This window comes from Larus michahellis, chromosome 1 (genome assembly GCF_964199755.1).
Source record: "Larus michahellis chromosome 1, bLarMic1.1, whole genome shotgun sequence".
NCBI lineage: Eukaryota > Metazoa > Chordata > Aves > Charadriiformes > Laridae > Larus > Larus michahellis.
This window is the reverse complement of record NC_133896.1, coordinates 216,815,514-216,828,646: the sequence shown is the minus strand read 5'-3', so window position 1 is coordinate 216,828,646 and position 13,133 is coordinate 216,815,514. Positions and strand designations below refer to the sequence as shown.

Here is a 13,133-nt window from a genome sequence, read left to right as displayed (position 1 = left end):
ACATGCAATAAGCTTGTTGCTGAAGGGCAGATTTGCTGCTATTATAGCCTTTACTGGAAAACAAAATAAAGCGTATTTTAAATGTTATTTTAAGACAGGCCGATGAAGTCAGACTGCAAGGAAAAAAACAAGATGGGGTAAACTTACTCTCCAGCCAATGCCAAAACTAAGCAGTGACCAACGTGATGTTATAGCACTCATCCATTTAATTTTTATCATACTTAACTCCTTCCAGTTCACCTTTCTTCTTCTACGCTGGTGTCAGCATCCTGGCTTCACGTTCTGTGCCTGCACTAACTCCTCTAGACATAAGGGTCTACCCAGAGCAGAAAGCACAGCTTTTGGCAGCTGACAGTTTTGAGCTACCGGAGTGCATCCAGCTTAGCATCTGTCAGTCCTCACCACAAACAGAGACAGCAACTTGAGGCACAGTGAGCTGTGGGTATCATCTCAGAGGCTCTGTAGGACTCTTTCAGGCACTGTGCAGTGAAACAGGAGCGCCGAGCATTAGGGGAACCCAATATGCCCACTGGATGGTGGGCAGCAGAGAATAACATGTGTCAGAGCTCTTTTCCAGGTATTGTAGATTTAGTTCGACCAGCCTTTCTTCAAAATCCAGATCCTCTTGTTTTCCTCCCTTTCTTGCTATCCGTGTGGATTTTCCTTGGGTGTCCAGTCTCTCCTACTAATGACTCATGCCATTCTTTTGCATTTTGCCCTGCTTGGATGGTAGGAAATTAAAGGTGGGATGCTATGTGACAAATGCAAAACAGAGCTCGTGGTGATAATGAAACTAGTCAGCAACCACAGCCCAATTCTGATATACAGCGACTATTCAAACACTGACTGGTGACATTCCCTCTCTTATCAGCAGTACTAACGGAAAATCCCATCTGTAACTACCTACCTTTTTTTGCAGGACTGCTTTAAATGAGGCTACCTCAAACATGCGATAAAAGGCACCTGATCTCAGAAACGACTCAGGCTCTTCTTCACTCCTAAATATCTCTTTTGTGTAAGTGCTTCTCTTCCCTAAGTCTTCATAAACTTTTCCAGTTAATATGACAACCTGCAGCAAGAACTTTCAACCCAATTAATTCACTAACCCAAGTCTCTAAGGTTGTCGCTCCTGGTCTGCAACTTCCAACTCCAACTCTATTCTTTAGTGACTGTTCAATTGTCATTTCAAGACAATTTCCTTGTTCTTGCTTGAAAAACGAAGAGAAAAAAATTGGCAGTTGTCTATCCGCCCACAAACCTTGGCAAAAGCCATTTATCTAGAGGGAAAATGAAGCTGCTTCTCCATAAAGACAGTAAGATCAAAGTCCAAATCTTAAGTATCTCACAATCTAAACCAAGTACAGGAAGAGATATACCACACATTGAAGGTTCAAGCTTTAAACAAGGTCTTTTTGATGTAAATATAACTTAATATAGTACCTACACAGTAACAGTTCATAAGGTGGGTGTCAAGCATTTGGGCAGAAGTCAATTTTACTGAATAATAAACAGTCAAAAACCAAACACAAAATCAACCAAGTTCCCAGGACAAATGGTGGCCCAAAGACTGGCAGAGGAAACTTTCAAAGGACAGTTTTGAGACAAATGTGGAAAAAGTACCATAAGGCAGGGAAAGAAAAAAAAAAAAAAAGGTCAATACGAAAGCCATGTGGAAATCAGCATGGAAGAGTTTAAAGGCAGGGAAAAGAATTTAAGAGCTTGGAAGGGAATGCATTTAAGAAAAGGAAATAGCTTTAAAATATTTCTCTGCAGCCTATGGAACAGAGAAAGAAAAGGACAAGAACAATTAAATTAGGATGGACTCAAGAGTTTTAACATTCCAGTGCTGATGTTCAACATTGTGCTGAAGATTACATGCTGAGGGGGCTTGCACGATGATAAAACGTGGGCCTTGAAATATTTAACAGCCACCAGACCCCAAACCTCTGAGTGAAAAGCAACTGTGATATCACAGATCACGAAGCCATAGCAGTTTGTTTAAGTGCAGGAAAACAACATCTGCTGTATGATTTCACTACCACGGTGCACTTCTCTGCTGCTTTCCAAGGCATCTACACAATTCAATTGAGCCAATTCTTATTGGAGACTTGCACTCACCAGTTCAAAAGAGGCACGAGTGATATAAACTGGCAACACTCATCTGGTTTTCACTCTGCTGCTTGTAAAGAAAGCCGTGAACTTCCCCACACTGCTGCTGCTCCTAGCTGCAGCTTCATGGAGATGGCATTAAACTGTGCCCATTTGCAGAAGCCAGATCTGCAAGTATAGGGCGTTACGAACAAAAGTGCATTGCCAACCTTCATTCTAAATTTCCGTTACGCAATTGAAACAAATAAAGAAAAATGTTTTGCTTCTCCAGTTTCCAGGCTGTTTACCCATGCACTGGTCAGCATGTTAGCTCTTTCTGCTTACATGAGTCATTTCCACAACTGTGAAAAGAACTTGGAAAAAAAAGAAAAAACCCCAAAGGGAAAAAAAAAAAATAAATAAAAAAGCAAGGCATCAGTTTTCATTCATGAGCAAAATATCACCTGGAGCAACTCTGAGTTTATATATTTTGTATTTTTCTTTTCCTTAAGCCTACAAGATTTAAAACCTGAAAAAAATAATAATCTGTATCCTGTGGGAGGAATGCAGGAAATACCTGTGGAACTACAGCCTGCAGCTCTCCTCCCGAGTGTAGTAACCCAGAGAGCAGACTCCCCAGCTTGCCGGCTGCAGCCGGGGGCCAGCACTAGCCCTGGCAGTCTCTGTCAGGAGGAGAGCACTGGAAACTCCCTCCAAGAGCAATCCAGTCTATAATGAGAATCACACAAACATCCTCTTCCTCACACAGCAAAGTTAAGTACTTGTTAGAGGAAAAATACACCTATTTCACCTAGAAGAAATGTGAATTCCACTCTGCGACAATAAAATCAGTTCTTTGGGTCATTTTAGCTCCCTGCTGTAGGTGACACATTTGATTTTAGAGAAAGCCAGATCTGCAGATCCTATTTCTCAAAGACATGTGAGTAATTTTAAGGTTTCCCCTGGGTTTCCTCAATGTAAGGTCAAAACACCTATTAGAAGGGATCACAGTAGTGTGCATTCCAGTTGGGAAGCAGGTCTCTGCCTGAACAAACAGAAGGTGTTGACCAGGCAAGATGAAGAAAACCTGATGAACAAAATGACAGATCTAATACAGAAATACTCTGTCCCAAGATTGTCAGTGTCCAGACTATTTTTAATGCTCAACTATGCTACACAGCTCTACGGGACGACTTCTTTGATCTAACACTGCATCTGATTCCTAGATGCTGGATCATGTCCAAACGAAAATCCTTACCCAACTGGAATTAGCAATTACTAAAAATCCAGCCTACGGGGTAGTAGCATCTTGAGCTTCCGCTGCAAATAATGAGCTTGTTAAAGCACCGTATAAATCAGAGAGATTCCAGGGTCATGTTTTATGACCATAAACTTGATACCTTGAAATCCTTCTAGTTGGAATTCATACAAAACACAGTCTGGTGTCCTGTGACTCACAGAAAAGCAGATGTGAAGGAAGAAACTGATGGAGAAGGACGGCTAGCATGAGTTACGTACACAATCCTGGCTTCACTCACCTCGTGCTGTTAGGCAGAGGCAGATGTTCAGCTCACCATGTCTTTTTCTAATTCTGCTTGTCTGCTTTCCTGCCTAAAAAGACCAAGCCTTACCTTTTCCTCAAACCTAAAAGTCAAGTCTCTAACATCCCGAACCTTGTCTAGCTGAATCAGCCCACGCTCTTGTCCTTTTCTCCAGCTCCTCTGGTTAGAGAGGAGAATGAGGGCAGCGCTGCCTGAAATAGGCTGCAAGAGAAAATACCCTCTTCCTCAAAAAGCCAGCTGGAGATCCTTTAAGACACACACGCTCTGCACACACCATTCCAGGGTCACTCCAAGGACACCAGATTCGGAAAACAAGTCCAAAGGAACCAAGGAATAATGCAAAATCAAATAAAATAAAATAAAGCCCTAGGACACAGCTGGGAAACAGATACTGGACACTAATTTCAATTTTGAAATAAAGTTTGGAATTTCCCTCAGGAAAGCCCTGCAACGTGGAGCGCAGGTTGAGTCACCAGTTGCTGGAAAGGTAAGAAACTGAAGAACATCATCGTAAGGCTAGGGGGGCACAAAGGGTGCATCTCCCCACCAGGACTGACAGAGAGGGCTACTTCTGCCCCAAACACTCCAGACACACTGAAGGACATACTCTGCCAGAGGTCAATGGACCTCACTGTCAAGGAGATAATGATCCTGCAGATGCTGACTGCATTGAGCATTGATCACACAGAAGATGTCAGGTTTTCAGTCACTGATCACAGTGCATATGCAGCGTATTTCTTCAAGGAATTTAATTTTTAAAAACAGATGGAAAAATATACCCTGGTCAGACACTTCAGGTTTTTGAGCTAGCACAAGCTGTATTCTACAGTTGCATTTTCAAGTGCACAAAAAAGTCTGTGCCAGAAACCTTACATCAGATCCCAGCAAAATCACTGGCTCTCTACCCAGAGCTTGCCTATATGGGGACAGATATTCAGGTCGATTAATGGTAAAAGATCAACATTAAAGCAGTGCTGCTCTGTTGTTTGTTTGGTTGTTTTAGGTTTGTTATTTTTTTTTTGAGTTGTAACAACCTCCAGAAACTTCTCTCTTCCTTACACCTTTCATTCTTTGTAGTACTTCCACAACCAGAATAACCAAGTATCTTTAATTCATGCCACAGCTCAGCTTCTCTGCTAATGGACTGAAAAATGGCTGTAACTAATGAGGCAGGTGGAAAGAGCCCCACATCTAGAAAACTCAAAGCAATCAAAGGTAGGTAGCTTTTCCCTGATAACCACTTGCAATTGGGTTCCCTTCTAGCATTATGAATTTAATTTTTATATATATATATATATATTTGGAATTAAAAGAACTCTTCACATTTTCTTAACCTCTCATGATCCATGAACTTTTCTGTGATCCTCTTTAGGATTTTGCGATAGAGAAACAGTCAACTGTGTTAGCACTTGCATGTGTTGTAAGATAAACCAACCATATACTGCTGAGCTGTTGGGGTTGGAGACAACTCCGAGAGTTCCTTTGAACACTTTGCAGTAATTATTAAATCTTTCTTTTGTTTAAAAAAACAACTTCCCCACTGATCTGTGAAAGGCTCCAGCAAATATGGAAAATGCATTCCATAAATAGCAGTTTCACGTACACACACAAAAAGACACAACAAACCAAAGTGATGTTTGTCTTTCAGTTATGACAACAGTCATTTTTATCTGTGACTAAACACTCATTTAAAGGCATTTAAAAGTCAGCAGTGTTCCTTTACCATACTTTATTTTACATTAGTCTTCCTATTTCTAGCTACAAATATATATTCTGCAAATTCATATCATGCAGTTCATAAACCTGTCTGCCTTAGTTCGCACATAAGCAAAATGAAATTGTACAAATGCCACTGCTCCGTTACCATTTGGAGTGGCAGATGTCCAATTGCCAGCTGCACAAGCACTGAATACGAAACACTAATTACAGAGTAATCAAATGCTTTGTTAAACCATATTTAAGAATCTTATTGTCATTTAATAACTACACGAGAATTAGTAAACACACACGTGGCCCATTACCACAGTGTCTGTCAAGTTTTTAAGCATATCCATAATGCGATGGAGGATAAATGAGAACTGTTGATTGGACAAATGTGAACTTCCCAAAAGCCTTTGACCCTCTCTTTCAATGAAAGCTCCTGGGAAAACAGAAAATTAAGCTGTCATGAGATGAAAGGTAGAATTGCATCATGGACTAGAAAGTGTCAAAGACGAAAAAAAGAAAGGGAAGAATTAAAAAAAAATATATAAATCATTAATTGTGGCAAAATGCATCAAAACAGTGCCACAATATTATCTTTAGGCTTAAGTCAAGTATATGATTCTATATACATTTACAGCCTGTGAAGGGAAATAACTTAATGCAACAGTATTTGCCACCGACTCAAAAATCACTTAAATTCATTAAAGAAATAAGAAAGCACAGCAGCAGAGACTATCCATCTGGCTTCTGAGTTTACTTCTGCTGTCTTATTCTTTGAAGGAAGGAACCCCTCTATCAACTTCTTTTTGTCCGCAGCACAAAAACCAAGCTAGAATTGTTCATCTGAAAAAGCATCCCACAGCTGAGCATCGTTCTGTACACTCTACTTGACTTTATCGCCACCATCAATTAGTTTAATGTTCCCTTTACCTTTTTGTCAGTACTACCCCCTAAGTTGAGGGAGCTCCCTCAAGGAGCCTGATAAATTTAAAGAGGAAACTCGTGAAGTGGCTTTCTGCAATTAGGTCATTAAAGTTACACACTCAAATCCCTTTCAGTCTTAAAGTCTGTGAGGCTGTGACATCCTCTTCTCTTAAACCGCATTTTAGAACTCCTATGTGTCATGATGTCTTTAAATAATTCAGCCGCAGCCAGGCAGTTGGGCTGATCACACCCAATTAATCCTGATGATTCTTCCTTCATCTGCCACTTTATTGAAAGAACCGACAGAGCTCTTGAGCAGAGTTGGCTTTTATTTTATTTTTTTTAACTCACATGGATAGTACCTAGCCCAATAGTCTCTGGCTGCTTTCCAAAGCCTCTGGCAAAAGAGGCAAAATACAGCAGGATGCCCAAGAGAAACAGGTGGCAGTACGTATGTGGCGGTACGTATGTGGCAGCTGAAATTCAGTGTTAATGATATTATTCTAACTTTAAGTAAATTTTGCAAGTTGTTAAGTTCCAAAGTAATGATCCCTATGGAAAACAGAGACCTATGCGTCTTTGACAGCTGTCTTTTTTGAGCAAAGCTTAAAAAAACAACCCAGTATTTTTGTGTCGCTGTTGACAATGTAGAGAATGTTTGCATGGCAGTCTATGCGTTAATGAGAGATCTCACATCTAACAACACAGGTAACAGTTATCTCAATCTTTTATCTCTTGTCTGAAGCAAAAATTGGAAGGATTTAAGAAAAAGCAGCAAGAGTGGTTAGAAACGTGCAGATTCTTATGATTATTTTTTTTTCTAAATAAGGGTCCCATAAGGAAAGCACAGTTACAAGTACTTATTTAGCAGATCTCTAATGAAAACAAAAAGCAATGGATTTAACCCTGGTAATAAAAAAAAAAATTCTCTATGAAGGTAGCAGAATGTACTGAGACAGAACCAGAAGCCAAGAAATAAATGATTTCACTAATTCCTTGAGACGCCTGAAGCTATATTGCAGATGCTTGCTGCTGTAAATGCCAAAATAAGGATATAATATCTCAAAACCAGTCGTGTTGTAGATGATGCACATTACTCATGGACAATGATAGCTCAAGGCAGTATTTCACATACCTGGAAATATCACTCAAGTTTGATCCAAACTGAAACACAACACTGAGTTGATAACAACAACAAAATCGCCCCCATGATTCTGCTGCCTGAGAATTATAAACCCTTGGGTACCACAGAAGGCTCCTTTGAATTTAAAGTATTTGTTTAAATTGCTACTACTCTCCATGTTTTCAATAAAGGAAATTTATGAAGAATAGTTGTATACACTCCTTATATTCTACAAGACAAACCCTTCTTACAGGGATAACAGTGAATGCAAGAGGGGTAAAGCACTTGTCATATAGACATTCACATCAAAACAGACCCCCAAAACCAACATTACATGGGCTAAACTTGCCTGAAACATCAATCCTGCTAAAATAAGGAGTAAATGGTAACATTTAAGCACTTAGTGTTGAACAATAGCACGTACATTTGACCTTGTTCTGTTTGCTTGGGTGGGAGGATGCTGTTTTTTTCCTTTATTATTATTTTGCTTATGTTGGTGTACAAAAAGTTGGGTAACTCAGCACGGAGCTGGAAAAGATTAGTTAAAAAAAAAAAAAAAAAGCATCTCTATTGCTTGCCCTCTGGCACACAGGAGTCAGTCCAAAACTCCTGAGAAACCCTGAAGAAGGAATTACTACACCATACAATAGACTTGATCAGTGAGGGATATAAGAGTCATTTTAGGGCTTAACATAGTTGAACTGGCAAAATAATCCTTTTCAGATGGTTTTCCATTTCAATTGGTTTATTATTCTACAGAAGGATGTAGAGCAGTTAGTCATCCGCCTCCACGAGGGAGGAAAACTGGCTAGGTGATGCCTCGGAAAGACAAGAAAAAGCGTTTTTCATTATTAAAAAATATGAATCTTTGAATACTGGTCATTGTATTTGGGACACATCAAGAGAATGCACATATGAAATGCTACAAAAACACCTTTCTTCACCTTCCCATCTCTGAATACGTACAATTGATTAGCTGCCATCATTTATGCTAGTTCTTTAAGGAGTGAAAGGCAAAGAACTGCATGTAGGCTTCTGGAACACAATGTAGCAATTTGTACTAAAATTAGCATATTAAAAACAAATTGCTAAATGGCACAAAGACGTAATTTGCACAACAAGCTTTCAATTTGGCTCTTCAGCCTGCAACCTAAGGAAAACATAATATTTGATTTGGACCTGCCAGCATCCTTCAGGCTTCAGGCCTCCAACAGTTTCTTATAAATTATTTATAACGAACATTTAATGCAAAATTTTTAAATACCATCAGCTTAACTGAGTGGTACCAAGACAGTGAGAAATCAGAAGCTGATTTTCACTCTTCTGTAAGGTAACGCATACAATAATACAGGCTATACATGAGTTTTAACATCAAAAACGACCACAATGAGAACTCTGAGAGAGATGAGAAAACTATTTTTTGTACTTCCTGGTTTGTTTGTTCTCTGAGTACAGATTTTTGATAGAATAAGAAGGCCACAAAGGCACACCAACTGACAGAAGACCGCTGGGCACCACAGACCCCGAATATACTCTCAGTTCTTCTGCTAAAGCAACTAGATTTCAGGGTAACGTCTTTCTGATCTTCCAAAGTAATTAGCTTCACATCAAGTATTTTAGAGAAAGTTGGGAAAGACCCCTCAGTTGTTTCATGAAAGATACGCTGCCAACCAACTTTTGCTGGCTAAGATTTAAATGTTGTGTGTTCATATCATTAAAAAAAAAAAATAATATTTCCTCTTATCCTGAAAATGCAGTTACAGAATTATTGCTAAAGAAAATCTAAACCATCTTGACATCTCTAATGAAATTATCTACTGTTAATTTAACCCTAAAATAAAGTGGGCTTATTTACTGTTTTGCTTTTAAAACTTGGACCATTTAAATGCTCTAATTTACAGCACAGCCCTTATACACATTTTGTTCAGTGCAACTGACAGACCAACAAACTGTGGTCCCAAACAATAAAACCGTATGGAGGGACCAGACCTTCTAAAATTAGTCCCTTTTTCTTCAGAACACTTGCCTCTCCACCTCCCACTATTAATCTCATCCTCATCTTCCTTCTCATGAATAATCTAGAAGCGGATGAAAAGTATCAGTTCACAAGGCCAACAATGCGGGGATTATTTCAAAAATTTACATGCTAGTCAAATTTATTTTTACATGGGTGAAGGAACAGAGCTTCCTCTTCCCCATGAGGATTATCTCACAAATTACTTTTTTACCACAAGGAAAACACAAAAATACATACTCTGCAAAATTCTCATTCTATTTAAAAAACTTCTAAGTTTGTCCCGGTTTAAGACTATTTAATTTTGTTCCCTATTCAGCTGGCCTGCTTCTTCTCAGCCATAAATCTACACACCAACTTCCTTTTTCCTCCAAGTTTCTATGCCGCCTATGCTACTGTTATTCAGATCCTTCCCATTCCCACACTCTGAAACCTCTTTCACGACTATTCATTTTCGTCCTTCACCCATGTCAGGGTTTGGAACCAGGAGTCACAGCCTGGCATGGATGCCCAAAACCTTCCATCTCCTGCATGCCAAGCTCTTCCAAAGCGCTACTGAAGCATCCCAGCTATGCGAAAGGCCTCCTCAGATTGCCCACTCCAAGCACTTCAGGGTAGGTGAGCCTGTTCACTTCAGTACTATTTTCCTAGGGTCTAAACACTTCAAAGGCAGACACCTATTTAATACATGTAAAAGCTTTTTGTAAGACAGGGTGTATGTCAAGTGTCAGCACATAACTACAACTACTACACCCTTTAAAGTCTTCACCCTGGATACAAAAATATTTCATTTTTCAGCAAAATATCAGTGACAGAGGGCTTGATCCTCTACCAGCTGCCACAACATACTCTTCTCAAGCACCTGCTGAGTGATGCTGGAGGCTGAGCACTTTCTTCTTTCCCTAAAATTCGCTTGAATATATCTAAATTCCTGACTGCTTCTGAATGACAGAGTTTTGAGGTCAAAACAATAGCCTGCTCTCCTGCCATGGATCCCAGCTACCCGAAAGACCACCAACCACCTGTGCCAGAGAGACCCTTCAAGTTACTCGTAACTCCCACCACCTGCACCAGAGCAACCTGATGATGGTCAAGACCCACCAAAGAACAATTGGGCAAAGGCATCTCTCCTGGATGAAGACTCTCTCTTCTGTACAAAGATGCCTTCTCCCTCCTTGCTCTCCCTGAACAGTTTGGCTTGGTCTGACCATCTGTAGCTGGGCGGATGCTCCCATCTCCTCTCAAGGACCCTCATGGCTTTACAGCTTGGCACCCCAGCCACCATTTGAGTGAAAACTCCCCTCTTCGGCCATCCAGCCCTGCTCCAGCGCCAAGCCACCTGTGATCCCACCTCACCCGGCCACCCCACCTCAGCCACCCAAGCCCTCCGACACCCTCCTCCTGCCCCTCCACCGCTTTGGGACAAAAGCCAAAGGGACAGATTTGGGATGAGGGGACCCGAAACAACACTCTGGGTCACGGGCAGAGAGGGAGCTACACCACTCTGTCCTTTAGACACGGATTTGGGGGGAAGGGGACAGGAAAACACCCATTTCCACCCGCCGGGGCTGGCTGAGGGGCAGGGGCTCTGTTACTCCGCCATTTGTCCTCCCCCTCAGGAAAGAAGGGCCACGGAGGAGGGGGGATTCCCCTGCCCGTGGGTCCTAGTCAGTGGGGTGGGGGTACGGAGGGGCTGGGGAGGGGACAGGGACAGAGGCGGCGGCGGGACGCGGCCCCCGGGGCGGCCACTCACAGAACTCGGCGATGTAGTAGGAAACGGCATAGTTCTCCTCGCACCACTCCAAGGTGGAGGTCGGCGGGCCCCAGTAGCCCTCCCGGTCGGCGGCCGGAGCCATCGCGGCGCCCGCTCCAAGGCCAAAGGGGAGCGAGGGGAAAGGGGAGGAAGGGAGAAGGGCGCCGGGCCCAGCGGCAACGGGCGGGGGCCGGCGCTGGGCCCGCCCGCACCGGGGAGGAGCCGCGGCGGCGGGAGCCAGTTGTGGGGGGGGGGAGGCCCGCGGGTTGCCATGGCGACGGGCTGCGGCCTGCGGGCGCGGGAAGGCCGGACGCGCTCGGCTGAGGGGGGGAAACTGGAAATGAGAAAAATGTTGAGGTGAAAAAGGCAGATTTCAGGAAAATCCGGGGGGGGGGCGGGGAGCGGCTGGGGGCACGTTTGGCTCGGAGGGCCGTCCCGACGCCCCTGTGGAGGGGCGGCAGGGTGGGCAGCATCGAGGCCTCGCTGCGGCCGCTCTCTCCTCACCTGCATTTGGGGCAAAACATGCTCCCTTGGGTCGGTTTGGTGGTTTCCCCTCGCTGGTTTTCCTTGTAGATTGCAGGGAGGGTTTGTAATGTGAGCGAGGCAGCGCCCTGGCTTCGTGTTTTTAAACGAAGAGGCAAATGTTTCTCGTACTCGTGGGCTGGGAGGAGGAAGGAGTTTTTTTATAGCACTGCCTACTACACGGGGGTTTTCTCTCATGTGATGCCTTATTTAGTTTCCTCAGTGCTTACTACGCATACTATACTTACACCCAGAATATTCAAAGTGCTTTTCAAGCGGAGTTGGTATCAAAGGCAAGTAGAGTCTAAAAAGGGAAAGACTTGAAACAACGGAAAAGGATAAAACACGCAAGTAGTGGCCTAATAATACCGTGTGGTTTTTATGTTTCAGAAAAAGGTCCAAAGACTGGATGAGGAGCTTCGGGCAGCCTTTGAGGGCCGTACACAGTGCTTATACCCAGCTGATCAGCAGAATTTATTATAGCTGCATATGAACACACCAGCTTTTTTTTCCACACCTTATTTCTCCTCTGTAAGCTAAAAAAAAATCTAATCTAAACACAGACCTTTCCTAGTGTAAATGCTGGTGTTTCATAATGTATACATCTGTTGTGAAGAATAACCTGCCTTCTGCAGTTCAGCTCGTATATAATTGCTTTCAGCAGCAGGTAGAAATGTTTTTAATGTTTTTCATAGTGATACAAAGCCTTCAAAGCAAAATTGATTTTAGTGATGGCAATGATAAAATACTTAGATTGTGAAAACATCATGAAAATCACTGTGGGTTTTTTTTATGCAGACCTGTCTATTTTTTTCAGAGCTAGATTATCCACCCCAGATTTAGACTTTCAAGACTGAGGTCTGGAAGAGTACCGAACTGATTCAAAGCACAAAACTGGTTGTAAAAAATGAGGATTCTGGCCTGCTTAATGCACTTTAGCTTTTTGGCCTTTTGAAGGTTCAGCTTATATAGTAAGGAAGTTTGTAGGGCTCTGACCTACCTTTTGTTATCGTGCTGAACCATTTTAAGATTAAAAGTTCTTAACAGAAAAATAAGTCAAAGTTTGAAATTGCAGTAGTTCAGAAACTGAAAAAATAACTATTAAATATCCCATTTGCACACCAGGAACACGAAATAGGAACAATATGAAAACCCAAACAGGTTGTATAATATTCAATTACAGTTGTCTTTAAATAAATAATTAAAAATATTGGTGCTTGTTTCTTCTCTCACCACATGCGTGCTTGACACGAAAAGATTGTAACCACAATAGAAACAGAAGTCAGACATGAAACTGGCTTTAAAACTGGGCAAGATAAATTAATGAAAGACTGTATGGGGTAGAAAACAACAACAATGTGGGTTGTTATCCATTCTGTTTTTTCTAGATAGAAAGACAAGCAAAAATCATAGAATCATAGAATGGTTTGGGTTGGAAGGGAC

General features: G+C 41.9%; 1 protein-coding gene across 1 annotated transcript in view; it reads right to left on the bottom strand.

Moving 5' to 3' along the window:
- Nucleotides 1-11,379, bottom strand: part of ACER3 (alkaline ceramidase 3) — a 59,035-nt gene extending 47,656 nt beyond the window's left edge. The window contains exon 1 of the mRNA XM_074572322.1: nucleotides 11,169-11,379. Within this exon, the coding sequence (XP_074428423.1) occupies nucleotides 11,169-11,271 (103 nt within the window). The 5' untranslated portion in view covers nucleotides 11,272-11,379. The remainder of the gene's footprint in view (nucleotides 1-11,168) is intronic.
- Nucleotides 11,380-13,133: the final 1,754 nt, after the last annotated feature.